Source organism: Oncorhynchus mykiss, chromosome 22 (genome assembly GCF_013265735.2).
Source record: "Oncorhynchus mykiss isolate Arlee chromosome 22, USDA_OmykA_1.1, whole genome shotgun sequence".
Taxonomy (NCBI): domain Eukaryota; kingdom Metazoa; phylum Chordata; class Actinopteri; order Salmoniformes; family Salmonidae; genus Oncorhynchus; species Oncorhynchus mykiss.
The window spans coordinates 36421632-36442661 of record NC_048586.1 but is presented as its reverse complement, the minus strand read 5'-3'; the positions used below and the strand labels follow the sequence as shown (position 1 = coordinate 36442661).

Sequence of the window (21030 nt, the reverse complement as noted above, 5' to 3'; positions counted from 1 at the left end):
CACCCAGTTTATAATATAATGGCATTGTATGCTAAAGCAAGCCTAGAGCCTATGGCATGGCACATAGCCAGATACCATAAAATAGGCCAACGTATATATTGCTTATCTGAAATCCATTTTTCTTTATATCATAATGTTTCTTTAGAAACTGCCTAAAATAAATCATGGATTTATTGTGACGGTGTACATGAAATGTATTTATTGTGACGGTGTATATTAAATGGATGTATTGTGACGGTGTATATTAAATGGATGTATTGTGACGGTGTATATTAAATGGATGTATTGTGACGGTGTACATGAAATGTATTTATTGTGACGGTGTATATTAAATGGATTTATTGTGACGGTGTATATTAAATGGATGTATTGAGACGGTGTACATGAAATGTATTTATTGTGACGGTGTATATTAAATGGATGTATTGAGACGGTGTACATGAAATGTATTTATTGTGACGGTGTACATGAAATGTATTTATTGTGACGGTGTACATTAAATGTATTTATTGTGACGGTGTACATGAAATTTATTTATTGTGATGGTGTACATTAAATTGATTTATTGGCCTGGAGATGCTAAACATGTTTATGTTAATTAACGGTCAATTATGGTGAGAAGGTTATTATTTTTTGTCTCAGCATAATTCATATGTTCATTACAAAAATATGAAAGGCGACATAACCAACTTTCAGACAGAAACACAGGTAGAGTTACTATACAATGTCTTTCAGATGACAATAACCGGCAGACAAAATGTAATGAGCACCACAGCCCTATATGGGGCATGATTTTGTATGGGAAAGTATTGCTAGCTTCCAAACAAGCCGTTTTATAAAGAGAGTATACAGTAAAGCTCTGGGTGAGAGGGGGTGTTACCATCGCCTTAGTTGTAGGTCTGGTACAGGGACACTACGCAGCGCTGCCCCCATCACCATGAAGAAGACTGACAGTAAAAGAGACGCCCGCAGACCTGCAGCATAGGAGGGGAGAGGTGGAGAGGGGAAAGGGGAGAGGTGAAATGGGGAGAGGTGGGGAGTACAGAGAGAAAAAGTGGAGGTTATTTTGTATTCTGAAATTCTGTTCCAAAGGTCATATATTTTGTATAATTGTTGAGACCTCATTCTATACATTATCCAAAATATGAATCACGAGTCCCCAGCCAACTCCCTCCAAACCACAACATCCCAAATCTGTTCCTGACTTAAGTCTACATTTTCAGTTTCCACCACATCACCATAATTTAAGGGAACTTCTGTTCCCTGTGCTCTCATTTCCTCTTGGTAGTGATGAGTGAGACGGATCACTAGTTGAGAAAGTACACAATTATTGGTGACAAATTACTAGTATTACAAACTAAAATATGACTTTAATCTGATATGAAATGTAGAGAAACATCGGTGTCTCTGAATGTTTATGCGGGTTCCCGTCTGTCAGATTGGCCTATCTCTCTGTACTAAAGAGGGCACAACTAAACAACGGCAGATGCTGGTATGTAAATTCTTTGTGTACAAAATATCTTTCATTCTAATCTCTACCATGCAGTCGCTAGAGCTGCCTTTCATCTGGTTGGCCTACATATTATAGCAGGGTGGCTCCTCATGAAGCTAGAGAGAAAGACCATGATTTGGGGGATTTTCAAGAAATGTTATCTATAGAAAGGTCCTTTAGATGTAGGATAGTTTACATATATTTGAGAATTACCTCCTTTAAGACTCCATAATATTTTATATTTTGCTCCAGTGGGGCAGCGGTCTAAGGCACTGCATCTCAGTGCTTGAGGAGTCACTACCGACACCCTGGTTCGATTCCAGGCTGTATCAAAACCGGCCGTGATTGGGAGTCCCATACGGCAGCGCACAATTGGCCCAGCGTCGTCCGGGTTTGGCCGGTGTAGGCCATCATTGTAAATAAGAATTTGTTCTTAACTGACTTGCCTAGTTAAATAAAGGTCAAACCAAAATATGAATAATACCTTTTAAAAAATGTAAAAGGTGCTAAAAAGCTTTGTAATATGAGTAATATTTTGATTTCAAAAACACATTCCTTAGATACATTTATGAATATTGACAATTATAAATATTGACACTTATAAACTGGGTGGTTCGAGCCCTGAATGCTGATTGGCTGACAGACGTGGTATATCAGACAGTATATCACTGGTATGACAAAACATTTATTTTTACTGCTCTAATTCCGTTGGTAACCAGTTTATAATAGCAATAAAGCACCTCGGGGGTTTGGGTTATATGACCAATATACCACGGCTAAGGGCTGCATCCAGGCACTCGCGTTGCATCAGCCATTAGCCATGGTATATTGTCCATATTTTTTATTTCACCTGTATTTAAACAGGTAGGCCAGTTGAGAACAAGTTCTCATTTACAACTGCGACCTGGCCAAGATAAAGCAAAGCAGTGTGACAAACAACAGTTACACATGGAATAAACAAACATACAGTCAATAACACAATAGAAAAGTCTATATACAGTGTGTGCAAATGAAGTAAGATTAGGGAGGTAAGGCAATAAATAGGCCGCAGTGGCAAAATAATTACAATTTAGCAAATAAACACTGGAGTGATAGATGTGCAGAAGATGAATGTGCAAGTAGGGATACTGTGGTGCAAAGGAGAAAAAAATAGGGCCAGCCAACGAGAGCATACAGGTCGAGTAGTATATGGGGCTTTGGTGAGGAAACAGATGGCACTGTGATAGACTGCATCCAATTTTCTGAGTAGAGTGTTGGAGGCTATTTTGTAAATGACATTGCCGAAGTCAAGGATCGGTAGGATAGTCCGTTTTAAGAGAGTATGTTAGGCAGCATAAGTGAAGGATGCTTTGTTGCGAAATAGGAAGCCGATTCTAGATTTTATTTTGGATTGGAGATGCTTAATATGAGTCTGCTTAATGGTTAATATATCGCCTTTTTGCTTAAAAATAAACATTTTGATTTTTCTATATAATAGTTGAACCTAATATACTCTACGGGCATATTAAAGTTCTCTGCTAGTTTATTGTTTTAGATTTTGATTAATGAAATCAAAATACTACTCATATTACAGAGCAAGCGGTAAAACGTCATATGAGAGGCCTGGGGAAGGTCAAAATATCACAAATATTCCAACTTGAATTCATTTTCTCAATTATGCTTTAGGTTTACAAATATATGTCAACAATCGCTACTCCAAAAGGTCCGTCCTAATCAGTACGTTTAGTAAAAATCTCCCAAAATCGGTCTTATTTGGTTCTAGTTTTGTGAGGAATCACCCAGCAGCAAAACAAACCAGAAACTGAAACTTCCAACTCAGTGTAATAGGTAGAAATAGAAGAAGTGTGATTTGTCATGCCGGATTATAACTTGATTAGGAAATCATCTCCTTAATTTGAGAGTCAGGCACACCATCCTTTGAAGGTTACTGCATAGCTACTGTTTTTGCAGAGAAACATGCCAACATGTACATGCCTGTATGTACATCCCTGAGGGGTCTCTGAAAATCAATGTCTGGCAGGATTTTACGGATTTAAACATGTTGACTTAAAAACAAAAAAAAAAGAAAATCAGATGCAACGCAGCACACAACTTTGTAACGCAAACTCCCAACAAGTGATCTCCTTTCTCTGACACATTCTGCCACCCTCAGCATGTGTGCCCTCCACTCTACTTAAGCATATTACAGGAGCCTATTCCACAGATGGGTCATATATGATGGATTCTGTATGTCACCTTTCAGATGCCACAGAGGAGAAGAGATCATCAGCATTTTTTAAATGGTGGTAAGAGAAATCCCAGCAGCAAGCATATTTCACCTTAGAGATGAGGCTTAGCTGTTACTACGCATGCAGTTTATCCTTAAACCCCACAGACTCTTGTCAAAAGCAGTGCACTATATAGAGAATAGGGTGCCATTCGGGATGTGGAGCAGTGTACCTCACTGCTCCACATGGGCCACAGATCAAATCATGCTACAGATTAACACATGCTTTTAAAGAGTTACATTTCAAGGGGTTTTATTGACTTAAGAGGTTGTGAATCCTAAACTCCTATTGACAACAGTGCAAGTCTAAGTGAAAACTCGATTGAAGAGGAAGTTATTATTTGCCCGAATGAGTAAAGTTACGAAACACAATGAACGATATGACACTGTTATGGCCTTTTACTATGTAACACCCAATAGCCACTTCATCTTTTTGTTTTAAAAGAGACTGTCATGAGATGTCCCTAGATGACTAACTAACCACAAACTTATGACAGGTGCCTTTTGTTTTCATATGCTGTATATGTTATTTGCTTTTGTATGTTTCCAAGGAGTCAAATAAAATGTTTTTGCCAGCTGATAGTGTGGTCCAGGTGTTAGATGGTAACTGTTTTAAACAGCTGATAGTGTGGTCCAGGTGTTAGATGGTAACTGTTTTAAACAGCTGATAGTGTGGTCCAGGTGTTAGATGGGTAACTGTTTTTGTCAGCTGATAGTGTGGTCCAGGTGTTAGATGGTAACTGTTTTAAACAGCTGATAGTGTGGTCCGGGTGTTAGATGGGTAACTGTTTTTGTCAGCTGAAAGTGTGGTCCAGGTGTTAGATGGGTAACTGTTTTTGTCAGCTGATAGTGTGGTCCGGGTGTTAGATGGGTAACTGTTTTTGTCAGCTGAAAGTGTGGTCCAGGTGTTAGATGGGTAACTGTTTTTGTCAGCTGATAGTGTGGTCCAGGTGTTAGATGGTAACTGTTTTAAACAGCTGATAGTGTGGTCCAGGTGTTAGATGGTAACTGTTTTAAACAGCTGATAGTGTGGTCTGGGTGTTAGATGGGTAACTGTTTTAAACAGCTGATAGTGTGGTCCAGGTGTTAGATGGGTAACTGTTTTTGTCAGCTGATAGTGTGGTCCAGGTGTTAGATGGTAACTGTTTTAAACAGCTGATAGTGTGGTCCGGGTGTTAGATGGGTAACTGTTTTAAACAGCTGATAGTGTGGTCTGGGTGTTAGATGGGTAACTGTTTTTGTCAGCTGAAAGTGTGGTCCGGGTGTTAGATGGGTAACTGTTTTTGACAGCTGATAGTGTGGTCCAGGTGTTAGATGGTAACTGTTTTAAACAGCTGATAGTGTGGTCCGGGTGTTAGATGGTAACTGTTTTAAACAGCTGATAGTGTGGTCCGGGTGTTAGATGGGTAACTGTTTTTGTCAGCTGAAAGTGTGGTCCGGGTGTTAGATGGGTAACTGTTTTTGTCAGCTGATAGTGTGGTCCGGGTGTTAGATGGGTAACTGTTTTTGTCAGCTGATAGTGTGGTCTGGGTGTTAGATGGGTAACTGTTTTAAACAGCTGATAGTGTGGTCCAGGTGTTAGATGGTAACTGTTTTAAACAGCTGATAGTGTGGTCCGGGTGTTAGATGGTAACTGTTTTAAACAGCTGATAGTGTGGTCCGGGTGTTAGATGGGTAACTGTTTTTGTCAGCTGAAAGTGTGGTCCGGGTGTTAGATGGGTAACTGTTTTTGTCAGCTGATAGTGTGGTCCGGGTGTTAGATGGTAACTGTTTTAAACATCTGATAGTGTGGTCCAGGTGTTAGATGGTAACTGTTTTAAACAGCTGATAGTGTGGTCCAGGTGTTAGATGGTAACTGTTTTTGTCAGCTGATAGTGTGGTCCAGGTGTTAGATGGTAACTGTTTTAAACAGCTGATAGTGTGGTCCAGGTGTTAGATGGTAACTGTTTTTGTCAGCTGATAGTGTGGTCCAGGTGTTAGATGGTAACTGTTTTAAACAGCTGATAGTGTGGTCCAGGTGTTAGATGGTAACTGTTTTTGCCAGCTGATGGTGTGGTCTGGGTGTTAGATGGTAACTGTTTTAAACAGCTGATAGTGTGGTCCAGGTGTTAGATGGTAACTGTTTTAAACAGCTGATAGTGTGGTCCAGGTGTTAGATGGTAACTGTTTTTGTCAGCTGATAGTGTGGTCCGGGTGTTAGATGGTAACTGTTTTAAACAGCTGATAGTGTGGTCCAGGTGTTAGATGGTAACTGTTTTGGCAGCTGGTAGTGTGGTCCAGGTGTTAGATGGTAACTGTTTTAAACAGCTGATAGTGTGGTCCAGGTGTTAGATGGGTAACTGTTTTTGTCAGCTGATAGTGTGGTCTGGGTGTTAGATGGTAACTGTTTTGGCAGCTGGTAGTGTGGTCCAGGTGTTAGATGGTAACTGTTTTAAACAGCTGATAGTGTGGTCTGGGTGTTAGATGGTAACTGTTTTTTCCAGCTGATAGTGTGGTCCGGGTGTTAGATGGGTAACTGTTTTAAACAGGTGATGTGGAGGAACTGGTTTGGTGATTAGCAGGCATGACTGGTAGGCAGCACTTCTGAGTGTTACTTTAACTGTCAGTAAACAATACTTGACTGTTGTTTGAGAGCTCAATGAAAGAGATTTCACAATTTCACAAAATAACACATAAGTGGCCGGCAGCACACATTCCACAAGGCAGCCTGTCAGTCACCATTTCGTATAGGAACATGTTATTTTGTGATGGCTAGATCATAATGACTACAACAAAAAGACTTGAACTTACTGAAAAGACAGAAGCATTATGTTCTTTCTGTGTGTCAGACAATCGGTGAGGCCAACCTACATGATCCCTTACAGAAAAAAACCCCCACATGATTTCACACGTGGAACACTTCACATGTGATCTTGTGCAGTTTCATGTTATCACATGTTGCTTTACTGTTGTCATCACATTAACTTCACATAACATGACATGAAAACGTGTTTTTGAAACACTTCACATGTGATCACGTGAAATTCATGTGATTTTTCATTGGGATGACAGATGTAAATACAGGGAATTATTTTGATTGTTTACCTGTTGTTCAGACCCTTTCTCATAGTTTAATAATGTAAGGTAGTCTTTGGACTGGATGTATATCTTAACTATTCTTATCTCAACATAGGCCCACCAAAATTAAACTAGGCCAGTTATTTCAACAGATGTTGTGTATACGTTGAGGGAAATGTTTGTTTCCCATTCTTATGGTTGATTGGATGAAAAACGTCAATCAATTATGACCCATCATATCTAGTTATCAATACCTTCTCCTTTTTTCCCCATGATGTATACGTCAACAATTCCCAAGTCGCTGCAGCATGCAATGACACAACCCTGGGGAAATATAATTTGGCAATGGTGACATACATTTGTAAAGACGTACTGCCACCTCGAACAAAAAAATAACTCACCTTTCTTGTCCATCAGCCACATAAATAGCAGCCAAGGAGTGAATCCAACTGGTCCCCACAGAACCAGCACCGCGATGTCAGATTTGGCGAAATCATACGCGTGAATGGCAGAGTTCTGAATTGGGCCCCAAGTGTTCCATACCATCCCTTGCATGAACGCCAGCAAAGAAAATAGAGTCAGAACCAGCCATCTTCTCCCGTAGACTCGGCTGTAAACTGGCTGAATGCTCGTCTCGGGGTTAGGAGGAAAGATAAGTGGTTCCCTTTCGCCCTCGGTGCTCGATGCAGCACCCATCGCATTTCATACAACGTAGCGTTCGTTCAGCAGTGACTTAATCCGCGCGCGATGTCCAATATTCGATTACACAATGGCAACAAATGTATCTAACTTCAATATCAGTTGCCCAGAGAAACAATAACAACCCATGTCGCTGCAACAATTCAAGCTGCACTGCGCATGCCTGAACGGAAGTGGTCACAATTTTGAAACTTGAACCCGTTGTCATCCATGTTGGTCCCTTCCTCAATAGATGTGAACGGGATTTTCAGCCCTTATTGAGTCGGAATGGCCCCCTAGTTTAACAATTACGGTATTATTGGGAAAAAGTCGCTCACGTGAGTTTTGTTTACTTCCTCTCTGATTTGTTCGTGGACGTGTAAAGAAAGGTGAGCCCCAAATTATTGCTGTGCTTGCCAAACTGCATACTTAGGTTTATTTTCGTGAAGTGTGGTGAGAGTTTAGATATGTGTCATTCTTTTATTATCAATAGTCTTCTATGCTGTTGTCACAATAGAGTTGTAATATGTGTGTTTTTTTGAGTCTCTCTGGTTAAGTGATAATGCCCGAGAAGCCAGTGTTTGGAGGATATATTGGTACGGGTGTTGTTGGCCCGAGACGAAGTAGAGAACCGGTGTTGTGCCTAAAATCTCCCCCTGTCAGAATTCTCCCCCCTTTCGCGTGAACGCGCACACACTCAATTCTCATTACTGCGACTTGCTTGATGGACTCTGTTGCTTGTGCACTCTGTTGTCAGTTTAGCCTACATTTCACTGATCTTCGTAGCAGAAGGCATTTTTTATTTGTGTCCTTCAAGGCAGCTGTCAATGATCCCGTTAGGCTGCGTTTCATTATTATTTTTTTTTATGGCGATTTGATCGCGGGGGAGGCACTAGTAATGTCTCCAGTTTTCGGTTTGGCCATTTGTTTATAGTGTATTAGTCTATAAATAAATCTCTTTGCCAAAATTCGTCATCTCTCCCATGTCTTATTCGACAATTAGTTGTGAAATGTTTATTGCTTGCCTACATTTTACTCCCTCTATGTTTAATGTAACACACATACGTTAATTATTAATTTAGGTTGCCTATCCTGGCGTGAAGTTTGTTCTATATAAAGTATTTGACTGATGTGTGCCACAAAAATTATTTGATTATAGTGACAAAATTAAGGAAATTATAAGGGCGTGGGGAGGATTTCGGCAAGGCCATTTTCTTGCCTTCTATCTTGGGACTGTAAGGCCTGGCACACTTCAGAATCATTTTGGTAGCTCATGTTGATCAGTAGTGTGTGCCACAGAAAGTATTTGACTCTAGCCACAAAATTAAGGAAATTAGAAGGGTGGGTTGGCAGGCAAGAAAATGGCTTTGCCGAAATCCCCTTTGTCAGCTAGGGGGATTCAATCTTGCAACCTTACGGTTAACTAGTCCAACGCTCTAACCACCTGCCTCACGAGGAGTCCGGCTGTTACGCGAATGCAGTAAGAAGCCAAGGTAAGTTGTTAGCTAGCATTAAACTTAAATCATAATCACTAGTTATAACTACACATGGTTGATGATATTACTAGTTTATCTAGCGTGTCCTGCGTTTCATATAATCGATGCAGTGCACATGCGCAAAAAAGGACTGTCGTTGCTCCAACGTGTACCTAATCATAAACACCAATGTTTTTCTTAAAATCAATACATTATGCCTTGAATCTATTCTACCTCGCCCAGAAACCTGTTCCTTTTCCTCTCTGTTCCGAACTTACTAGACGGCCAGTTCTTATAACCTTTAGCCGTACCCTTATCCCACTCCTCCTCTGTTCCTCTGGTGATGTAGAGGTTAATCCAGGCCCTGCAGTGCCTAGCTCCACTCCCATTCCACAGGCGCTCTCATTTGTTGACTTCTGTAACCGTAAAAGCCTTGTTTTCATGCATGTTAACAATTGAAGCCTCCTCCCTAAGTTTGTTTTTTTCACTGCTTTAGCACACTGCCAACCCGGATGTCCTAGCAGTGTCTGAATCCTGACTTAGAAAGGCCACCAAAAACCCTGAAATTTCCATCCCTAACTATAACATTTTACAAAAAAATAGAACTGCCAAAGTGGGCGAAGTTGCAATCTACTGCAGAGATGGCCTGCAGAGGTAAGTCTTACTACCCAGGTCTGTGCCCAAATAATTTGAGCTTCTACTTTTAAAAATCTGCCTTTCCAGAAACAAGTCTCTCACCGTTGCCGCTTGCTATAGACCACCTTCTACCCCCAGCTGTGCACTGGACACACAAATGATCAATGAACCTACCAGGTACAACCCCAAATCCAAAAACACAGGCACCCTCATAAATATCATCCTAACCAACCTGCCCTCCAAATACACTCTGCTGTCTTCAACCAGGATCTCAGCGATCACTGCCTCATTGCCTGCATCCGTAATGGGTCTGCGGTCACATGACCACTCCTCATCTCGGTCAAATGCTCCCTAAAACACTTCAGCGAGCAGGTCTTTCTAATCTACCTGGCCCGGGTATCCTGGAAGGATATTGACCTCATCCCGTCGGTAGAGGATGCCTGGTCGTTCTTTAAGTAATTTCCTCACCATCTTAAATAAGCATGCCCCTTTCAAAAAATTTTGAACTAAGAACAGATATAGCCCTTGGTTCACTCCAGACCTGACTGCCCTCTACCAGCACAAAAACATCCTGTGGAGGACTGCACTAGCGTCGAATAGCCCCCACGAATTAAATCTAGAATAAGGCTTCCTATATCGCAACAAAGCCTCCTTCACGTACGCCGCCAAACATACCCTCATAAAACTGACTATCCTACCGATCCTCAACTTCGGCGATGTCATTTACAAAATAGTCTCCAACACTACTCAGCAAATTGGATGCAGTCTCACAGTTCCATCTTTTGTCACCAAAGCCCCATATACTACCCACCACTGTGACCTGTATGCTCTCGTCGGCTGGCCCTCACTACATATTTGTCGCCAGACCCACTGGCTCCAGGTCATCTAAGTCTTTGCTAGGTAAAGCTCCGCCTTATCTCAGCTCACTTGTCACGATAACACCCACCCATAGCACGCACTCCAGCAGGTATATCTCACTGGTCATCCCCAAAGCCAACACCTCCTTTGGCCGACTTTCCTTCCAGTTCTCTGCTGCCAATGACTGGAAAGAATTGCAAAAATCGCTGAAGTTGGAGACGCATCTCCCTCACTAACTTTAAACATCAGCTATCTGAGCAGCTTACCGATCGCTGCAGCTGTACACAGCCCATCTGTAAATTTCCCATCCAATCTAACCTACCTTATCACCATATTGTTTTTATTTACTTGTTTGCTCTTTTTCACACCAGTATTTCTACTTGCACATCATCTGCTCATCTATCACTCATCTATCACTCTAAATTGTAATTACAGTGCCTTGCGAAAGTATTCGGCCCCCTTGAACTTTGCGACCTTTTGCCACATTTCAGGCTTCAAACATAAAGATATAAAACTGTATTTTTTTGTGAAGAATCAACAACAAGTGGGACACAATCATGAAGTGGAACGACATTTATTGGATATTTCAAACTTTTTTAACAAATCAAAAACTGAAAAATTGGGCGTGCAAAATTATTCAGCCCCTTTACTTTCAGTGCAGCAAACTCTCTCCAGAAGTTCAGTGAGGATCTCTGAATGATCCAATGTTGACCAAACTGACTAAAGATGATAAATACAATCCACCTGTGTGTAATCAAGTCTCCGTATAAATGCACCTGCACTGTGATAGTCTCAGAGGTCCGTTAAAAGCGCAGAGAGCATCATGAAGAACAAGGAACACACCAGGCAAGTCCGAGATACTGTTGTGAAGAAGTTTAAAGCCGGATTTGGATACAAAAAGATTTCCCAAGCTTTAAACATCCCAAGGAGCAAGGATAATATTGAAATGGAAGGAGTATCAGACCACTGCAAATCTACCAAGACCTGGCCGTCCCTCTAAACTTTCAGCTCATACAAGGAGAAGACTGATCAGAGATGCAGCCAAGAGTCCCATGATCACTCTGGATGAACTGCAGAGATCTACAGCTGAGGTGGGAGACTCTGTCCATAGGACAACAATCAGTCGTATATTGCGCAAATCTGGCCTTTATGGAAGAGTGGCAAGAAGAAAGCCATTTCTTAAAGATATCCATAAAAAGTGTCGTTTAAAGTTTGCCACAAGCCAGCTGGGAGACACACCAAACATGTGGAAGAAGGTGCGCTGGTCAGATGAAACCAAAATTGAACTTTTTGGCAACAATGCAAAACGTTATGTTTGGCGTAAAAGCAACACAGCTGAACACACCATCCCCACTGTCAAACATGGTGGTGGCAGCATCATGGTTTGGGCCTGCTTTTCTTCAGCAGGGACAGGGAAGATGGTTAAAATTGATGGGAAGATGGATGGAGCCAAATACAGGACCATTCTGGATGAAAACCTGATGGAGTCTGCAAAAGACCTGAGACTGGGACGGAGATTTGTCTTCCAACAAGACAATGATCCAAAACATAAATCAAAATCTACAATGGAATGGTTCAAAAATAAACATATCCAGGTGTTAGAATGGCCAAGTCAAAGTCCAGACCTGAATCCAATCGAGAATCTGTGGAAAGAACTGAAAACTGCTGTTCACAAATGCTCTCCATCCAACCTCACTGAGCTCGAGCTGTTTTGCAAGGAGGAATGGGAAAAAATGTCAGTCTCTCGATGTGCAAAACTGATAGAGACATACCCCAAGCGACTTACAGCTGTAATCGCAGCAAAAGGTGGCGCTACAAAGTATTAACTTAAGGGGGCTGAATAATTTTGCCCGCCCAATTTTTCAGTTTTTGATTTGTTAAAAAAGTTTGAAATATCCAATAAATGTCGTTCCACTTCATGATTGTGTCCCACTTGTTGTTGATTCTTCACAAAAAAAAATAGTTTTATATCTTTATATTTGAAGCCTGAAATGTGGCAAAAGGTTGCAAAGTTCAAGGGGGCCGAATACTTTCGCAAGGCACTGTACTTCGCTACTATGGCTTATAATTATTGCCTTACCTCACGCCATTTCCACACACTGAATATAGACTTTTTTTCTCCTATTGTGTTATTGACCGTATGTTTATTTATTCCATGTGTAACTCTGTTGTTTGTCGCACTGCTTTACTTTATCTTGGCCAGGTCACAGTTGTAAATGAGAACTTGTTCTCAACTGGCCTATCTGGTTAAATAAAGGTGAAATTTAAAAATCTATTTAAAAAAATTAACTGCATTGTTGGTTAATGGCTTGTAAGTAAGCATTTCACGGTAAGGTCTACCTGTTGTATTCGGCACATGTGACAAATACCATTTTGATTTGATACATCCATAACAATGAACTAATGATGCACGATTTCACCTTGCATAGAACATGTTCTCTCTCGTCAGGAAACTTTTGTTCAGAGGAGCTAGCCAACAACACAGCTAACACAATTACTTCAAACTGAAGCTGGAAAGGCGGCAAACTAGTTGCACTTAATTTTGTTTTACATGTTTTCTATTTATAGTTCTTTGTACACATCAATACAAATAATGCTGATTCATGATTTCGACTGGCTGAGAAAAGCTGTCTGCCTGTCTCATCTCGACTTCTGACACGTTCATTACTATGGGACATCTGGAGATCAAATTGAAATATCAGAACAATGTTGCAAGACAGTCAGCCAGGTTTATACAAATCTCCGCTGTTAAACAAAATGTCTAAAAGAAATGTGAGGTAATGTCTAGATGCTTTTTATAGTGGAGATCAAGTTTATAAATTGCCTGGCTGGGCTGATGAGACAGTGGATTGTGCAGTCAGATGGAACAGAGTAAATCAGCATTTTTAATGTCATAGATTAAGCATGTGGTAATTTATGAAATAGACACTGGCTGGAATGCGGTTTTAACCAATCGGCATTCAGCATCCATTGTATAATTACCTTTAAGATCTGATGATGCAGATGACAGGCAATCAGAACGTTCCTCATGTTGCTATGTGGCAACAAGTGTGTCAGACACAAATCACATAGAATTTGGGCAACTAGCGAATAATAATTGTATTAATTAACCTCTCTCCTGACCCTGTTTACCTGTTATAGCTGAGCCTGAAGATGACCCCCAAGCCCTTTAGCCCAGAAGAGATCCAGAGGATCCTGGGATCTCTCCAGAGGCCTGCCGTCTTCCTCAACATTACCTGTGATTGGCCAGTGCTCCTCTGGACTGTAGACCACCTGTCACGATGCCTTGGAGGGAAGGCTGTCCGGTTCAGAATGGGAAGGAGACAGCATGAAAAGAGTAAGAGAACGGCCAGTGCAGAAACAACTCCAACCCCTACCCCCTATGCACATCATGCACCCCTACCCCCTATGCACGTCATGCAGCCCCTACCCCCTATGCATGTTTGGTATGACACTACAAGCTTGGCTCACCTGTATTTGGGGAGTTTCTCCCATTCTTCTCTGCAGATCCTCTCTAGCTCTGTCAGATTGAAAGGGGAGTGTTGCTGCACAGCTGTTTTCAGGTCTCTCCAGAGATGTTTGATCAGGTTCAAGTCTGGGCTCTGGCTGGGCCACTCAAGGACATTCAGAGAGTTGTCCCGAAGACATTTTTGGTTACCCTCCCCAGATCTGTGCCTCGACACAATCCTGTCTTGGAGCTCTACGGACAATTCCTTCAACCTCATAACTTGGTTTTTGCTCTGACATGCATTGTCAACCGTGGGACCTTATATAGATAGATGTGTGCCTTCCCAAATCATGTCCATTCAATTGAATTGACCACAGGTGGACTCCAATCAAGTTGTTGAAACATCTGAAGGATTATCAATGGAAACAGGATGCACCTGAGCTCAATTTGGAGTCTCATAGCAAAGGGTCTAAATACTAATGTAAATAAGTTATTTTTATTTTTTATACATCTGCAACCAATTCTAAAAACCTGTTTTCACTTCGTCATTATGGAGTATTGTGTGTAGATTGATGAGGGGATTTTTTTTCTCCGTCTATTTTAGAATAAGGCTTTAACGTAACCAATGTGGAAAACGTCAAGAGGTCTGAGTACTTTCCGTATGTACTGTGGGGTCGGAAATTATTGACACCCTTGTTAAAGATCAGCAATAATGACTGTGTAAAATAAATAATTAAAATACTGGGCTTTATCGTATGCCCCCAAAAAGTTGGGAATTACGTTATTTATACTAATACAATTGCTCAGATTTTTTTTTTTTTCCACCTTTATTTAACCAGGTAGGCTAGTTGAGAACAAGTTCTCATTTACAACTGCGACCTGGCCAAGATAAAGCAAAGCAGTGCGACACAAACAACAACACAGAGTTACACATGGAGTAAACAAATGAAAAGTCTATATACAGTGTGTGCAAATGAAGTAAGATTAGGGGGGTAAGGCAATAACTAGGCCATAGTGGCAAAATAATTACAATTTAGCAATTAAACACTGGAGTGATAGATGTGCAGAAGATTAATGTGCAAGTAGAGATACTGGGGTACAAAGGAGCAAAAAATAAATAACAATATGGGGATGCGGTAGTTGGGTGGGCTATTTACAGATGGCCTGTGTACAGGTGCAATGATCGGTATGCTGCTCTGACAGCTGATGCTTAAAGTTAGTGACTCCAGCTTCATAGATTTTTTTTCAATTAGTTCCATTCATTGGCAGCAGAGAACTGGAAGGAAAGGTGGCCAAATGAGGAGTTTGCTTTGGGGATGACCAGTGTAATATACCTGCTGGAGCGCGTGCTACGGGTTGGTGCTGCTATGCTGACAAGTGAGCTGAGATAAGGTGGGGCTTTACCGAGCAAAGACTTATCGATGACCTGGAACCAGTGTGTTTGGCGACAAATATGTAGCGAGGGCCAGCCAACGAGAGCATACACAGTGGTGGGTAGTATATGGGGCTTTGGTGACAAGACGAATGGCACTGTGATAGACTACATCCAATTTGCTGAGTAAAGTGTTTGAGGCTATTTTGTAAATGACATCGCCAAAGTCAAGGATTGGTAGGATAGTCAGTTTTACGAGGGTATGTTTGGCAGCATGAGTGAAAGATGCTTTGTTGCGAAATAGGAAGCTGATTCTAGATTTAATTTTGGTGCGGAAATGCTTAATATGAGTCTGGAAGGAGAGTTTACTGTCTAACCAGACACCTAGGTATTTGTAGTTGTCCACATATTCTAAGTCAGAACCGTCCAGAGTAGTGATGCTAGATGTGCGGGCAGTGATCGGGTTGAAGAGCATGCATTTAGTTTTACTTCCATTTAAGAGCAGTAGGAGGCCACGGAAGGAGTGTTGTATGGCATTGAAGCTTGTCTGGAGGTTTGTTAACACCGCGTCCAACAAGTAATACTGTTTAACAAGTAATACTTTTTTTCTCAAAGGTAGGGGTCAAAATGATTGCCACTCCTAAAAATTCTTAGAAATAAAGTAGTCAAAATGTTAGTATTTGGTCCCATATTCCTAGCATGCAGTGATTTACATCAAGCTTTTGACTCTACAAACTTGTTGGATGCATTTGCAGTTAGTTTGGATTGTGTTTCAGAGTACTTTGCATCACCTCAGCTGCTGAGACTAACAACTTTAGGCAATGTCATGAAGATATTCTACTCCACCAGTCATCATAATTGAAGTGCAGTCAGCCATTGAGCACTGTGCAATGCATCCTGCATGGCTATGTTGTTGTTAATATTTCTCCTTGATAAGTTGCCTCTTTGGCACCAAAGACCTTGTTGTTTACTGTTGTATATAACAATTTATGTTCATAAAGGTCAAATAAAATATGGTAGAAAACTGCAAATGTATGCCCATGTTTAGTTTAGTTCTGCTTTGGTGGTGATATATTGTGCCTTCCCAATGTTTTCAAGCCATTGTTAATGGCCTATTAGTCATTGTTCAGCTGCAGAACAGTTGACCTCAAGCTTCCTCCAGTCGTCTCTGGCAAGTTTTGCAGTTGGATATGGTCTTAAATAAAGCTCCATAAAAGTTGCTTTGTACATTTGGTAACATAAATATTGCCCTTAGTCTGCCAGCCTTCAGTAGCCTATGTTAAAGAGATCATTTATTTCAAGGGCAACAATAGAGACTGTATCCTCCAATAATATGGAGCTGGGGTAATTTGACTGCTAAATCAATTACAGCTACATAATTTGTGACAACAGCAGACAAGGTATAATTTAACATGGTTGATTATACATTTTAATACCGCCACGTGGTACTGAAACATTGTTCAACCAGACTAAATCAAATTGAGAAGCCAATAGAGAATAGGCCTAGATGATTGAAATCAGGGTGTAAATAAAATACAAGTCTTTATAATAGTCTTTTGATTAAAAATGTTGTTTAGACATGGAATTTATTGATTTAATAGCTTTATTGAAGCGCATTACATGTTGTCATGATTGTCTGTCTCTCTCTCTCTCTCTCTCTCTCTCTCTCTCTCCCCCCTCTGTCTGTCTTTCATTGTCTCTTTTCTATCACTCTCTTTGGCTTTCTCTCTCTCTTCAACTGTCCCTCTATCTTTTTTTAATGTCAAAGCACCTCTTTTTGAGACTCAATGCTCATATGTGGAGGCCAAACTGGAGGAGTTTCAGTCCTGGACAGAGGGTCAGACTGGTGCAGAAGATGTGGGGTGTTTCTCGAACTACCCCCTCTCTCTGTACTGGGCCTATGCAGACTACAAATACATTGCACTGCTGCTTCAAGAAAAGCCCTCCATGTTTGAGGTAACACACTCTCTGTTTGACACACACACACACTTGTCATGACTGGCCTGTTCGGGTCAGTTTACAGTGGATCACAGTCCTACAGAGGGGGAGAGAGATTGATGGGGGGGGGTATGACACCTCATGCTCATTGTAAATCATAAGGCAGTAGACAAATCCATTGTCCTCTCAGTGTGGAGGATTAGAATGTATGGTGGGTCTATGGAGAATCTACCTCAGAATGGTAACATGCATTAAATGGACTTTGGGACAATATATTTTAACAGCCAAATTGGTGGTAACAACGATAGATGGAATATGAAAATCAATGTCATTTTTGTAACTAAAAGTTAAGACAACGTTATAACGAAAACATTAACTTGAAGAGCTTTCATAATATGTACATGATGTTTACTTACTGTGCGTTTGTGTAGAAAATATCCAGATCAAAGAGCATGTTTTTGTAAAGATGAACTGTGAATTTTAGTTGTCTATCGAGATCAAAGTACATTGTGATACCTTGCCTCGTAACTAGATACGCCCCAGAGAACTTGCCATGAAGACGGAAACGCCCCTTTTTGCCCCGGGGGTATAAAACATGTGAGATAACTTCTTGGTGACTGGGGGGCAGAATTGAGTAGCTTGGATGAATAAGGTGCCCAGAGTAAACTGCCTGCTACTCAGCCATAAAAGCTAACAAATGCATATAAATAGTATATTTGGACAGAACACACTCTGACATTTCTAAAACTGTTTGAATGATGTCTGTGAGTATAACAGAACTCATATGGCAGGCGAAAACCTGAGAACAATCCAACCAGGAAGTGTGAAATCTGAGGTTGGTCGTTTTTCAACTCATTCCCTATTGAAGATACAGTGGGATATTGGTCATGTTGCACTTCCTAAGGCTTCCACTAGATGTCAACAGTCTTTAGAACTTTGTTTGAGGCTTCTACTGTGAAGTGGAGGCGAATGAGGGGATTAAGCCAGGTGTCTGGCAGATTTCCACGAGCTCGTGACGCGCGGTCATATGAAAGTTAACTTGCGTTCCATTGCTTTTCTACAGACACAGGAATTCTCCAGTTGGAACATTATTATTATTTTCATTTTTTATTTATTTTACTTTTCTCCCCAATTTTGCTGTATCCAGTTGTTCGTAGTTACTATATTGTCTCATCGCTACAACTCCCGTACGGGCTCGGGAGAGACGAAGGTCGAAAGCCATGCGTCCTCCAAAACCACTGCTTCAAAACCACCATAAAAAATGCCAGCCAATGGTTTGCAACTGCACATGGGGACAAAGATTGTACTTTTTGGAGAAATATCCTCTGGTCTGATAAAATAAAAATAGAACTGTTTGGCCATAATGACCATTGTTATGTTAGGAGAAAAAAGCACGGGGGTGGCAACATCATGTTGTGGGGGGGCTTTGCTGCAGGAGGGACTGGTGCATTTAAAAAAATAGATGGCATCATGGGGAGGTAAAATTATGTGGATATATTGAAGCAACATCTCAAGACATCAGTCAGGAAGTTTAAGCTTGGTCGCAAATGGGTCTTTCAAATGGATAACGACCCCAAGCATACTTCCAAAGTTGTGGCAAAATGGCTTAAGGACAACAAAGTCAATGTATTGGAGTGGCCATCACAAAGCCCTGTTCTCAATCCTATAGAAAATTTGTGGGCAGAACTGAAAAAGTGTGTGCGAGCAAGGAGGCCTACAAACCTGACAGTTATGTCTGTTGTCTGTAGCTTGTGAGGTGTGGAAACACTTTGTTGCTTTTATGAATTTTGCCTTGCTGCTTTTTGTTCTATATTGCTCTGTCTGTATGCTACGTCTTGCTTGTCCTATGTTGCTCTGCGTGTGCTCACTGCTCAATGATTGTCTATATTGTAATTGTTTTTAATAACCTGCCCAGGGACTGCGGTTGAAAATTAGCCGGCTGGCAAAAAACGTCACTTTTACTGAAACTTTGATTAATGTGCTGTATAAATCAAATAAACTCAAACTTACACCAGCTCTGTCAGGAGGAATGGGCCAAAATTCACCCAATTTATTGTGGGAAGCTTGTTGAAAGCTACCCGAAACGTTTGAGAACAGTGTGTTGGCTGAACATCTCTCACTAAGCTTAACTTAGAAATTCATTTAAAGGCAATGCTACCTAATTGAGTGTAGGTAAACCTCTGACCTACTGGGAATGTGATGAGAGACATAAAAGCTAAAATACAACATTCTCTGTACTATTATTCTGACATTTCACATTCTTAAAATAAAGTGGTGATCCATCTTCATGGCTGATTAGCCGTCTTCAGAAGACCCCTCTTACAGAACGAGGGTAAGGAAACCGAATACTAAGAAAAAGGACATTGTGACATCTGGTGGACAATCAGAGACTTACACCCGCGACCGAAGTAGACGACCACCCTGAGAACGGGACGTCGGCCGAACATCGCTCACTAAGCGGAACTCGGCCCACAAAGCTTTCTTTCTTTCTAAATCCCCATCTTGTGTAACACGTCAAATTGTGTTGGTCTGCTAGGGACCTGTTTCATTGTACTACATTCTAATCAATAGCCTGGACTGTATGCTTGTGTATCTTTACATTATCATTTAGCTTGTGAGTAAATAAATAATCAACTCAATTGGTGTGGTACGGGAGGATTTAGTGAGACCCGGGTTTGTGCAGATTTACGAATTATGCGACATTCAGGATGAGACTGTAGAGGAAATTCATTCATTAGTGAAAGTTGTAAAATCCATATTTGGATATTCTGAGTTAATTTGGGAAACGGAAACTCATTAAACAAACTTTTCCCATGGTGCCCCAGGTTACTGAGTCAATGATTACCCGATTATTTTAATCACGTAATTATAAACCGTTAATTATTCGATGAATAGCAGTCGTCACATTAATGATACGTTATGACACCATCTTTTTTTTTACCTTTATTTAACTAAGTCAGTTAACAAATTCTTATTTACAATGACGGCCTACACAGTGCTACACAGGGATGCTACACAGTGCACCTTTATCCTATAATCAAGGAAACAAACCTTTATTTAACCTTTATTTATCCAGGAAGGGCTCATTGAGATTTAAAATCTCTTTTTCAAGAGCGTCCCAAGACGATGGCGCAGAGTATATAAAAGCCCTTTTCCGAAATTCAGTTCAGACATTTGGAACCGTCTTAATGCCTTAATTACATCAAAATGTGGGGCAGAACTGATACAGTAGTGCACAGAGAAAGCTGTGAACATAAAAAAAACATTAGCTTGAGACGGTCATCATGACCGAAGAGAGTACCCACCACATATCTGAACAATAAAAATGCCCAAATAAAAAGGTAGTATACCCAAAATGTAAATAAAAGTATACCAGTGACTGAGCCTATGAGTGACTAGAGAAGGCCAGCCAACCCTGGTATACAAAGTGCAGTGGTGCGTAAGGGTTTTGCAGTTTAAAATAAATCTCATAGTGCCATGGTAAAGAGTGTCAATTGATCTCAAACACTGAGCGGAAGCATTCATATATAAAATATCCCCATAGTCTAGTAAAGGCATAAATGTAGCTGATATTAGCCTCCTGGCTTCAAAAGAAAAACGGGCCTTATTCCTAAAATAAAATCCCAATTTCAGCTTCAATTTTTTTTGTAAATTGTTAAATATGCAATTTAAAAGAGAGGCCGTCATCGATTAAAATTCCAAGATATTTATATGAGGTTACAACCTCAATCTCCTTGCCCTGACAGGTAGTAATAGGTGAAAGGTTCAGAGGTCTATGTCTTGCATTAGAAAACACCATTACTTTAGTCT

The 21030-nt window shown here is 40.8% G+C and overlaps 2 protein-coding genes across 8 annotated transcripts in view; one reads left to right on the top strand and one right to left on the bottom strand.

Moving 5' to 3' along the window:
* LOC110501805 (solute carrier family 49 member 4) overlaps window positions 1-7643 on the bottom strand; it is an 85744-nt gene extending 78101 nt beyond the window's left edge. The window contains exons 1-3 of one of the 2 annotated variants that reach the window (XM_036959215.1): window positions 7217-7354; window positions 7070-7139; window positions 881-974 (exon numbers count right to left, since the gene is read on the bottom strand). In XM_036959215.1, the coding sequence (XP_036815110.1) occupies window positions 881-974; window positions 7070-7088 (113 nt within the window). In that variant the 5' untranslated portion in view covers window positions 7089-7139; window positions 7217-7354. Of the gene's footprint in view, window positions 1-880; window positions 975-7069; window positions 7140-7216 lie in introns of both variants that reach the window. The other variant, XM_021579640.2, reaches the window with a different exon arrangement.
* hspbap1 (hspb associated protein 1) overlaps window positions 1300-21030 on the top strand; it is a 35622-nt gene continuing 15891 nt past the window's right edge. The window contains exons 1-4 of one of the 6 annotated variants that reach the window (XM_036959212.1): window positions 7744-7882; window positions 9692-9781; window positions 13604-13799; window positions 17051-17238. In XM_036959212.1, coding sequence (XP_036815107.1) covers window positions 13616-13799; window positions 17051-17238 — 372 coding nt within the window. In that variant the 5' untranslated portion in view covers window positions 7744-7882; window positions 9692-9781; window positions 13604-13615. Of the gene's footprint in view, window positions 1493-7719; window positions 7883-8275; window positions 8987-9691; window positions 9782-13603; window positions 13800-17050; window positions 17239-21030 lie in introns of those variants that run through there. The other 5 variants (XM_036959209.1, XM_036959208.1, XM_036959211.1 and 2 more) reach the window with 5 other exon arrangements.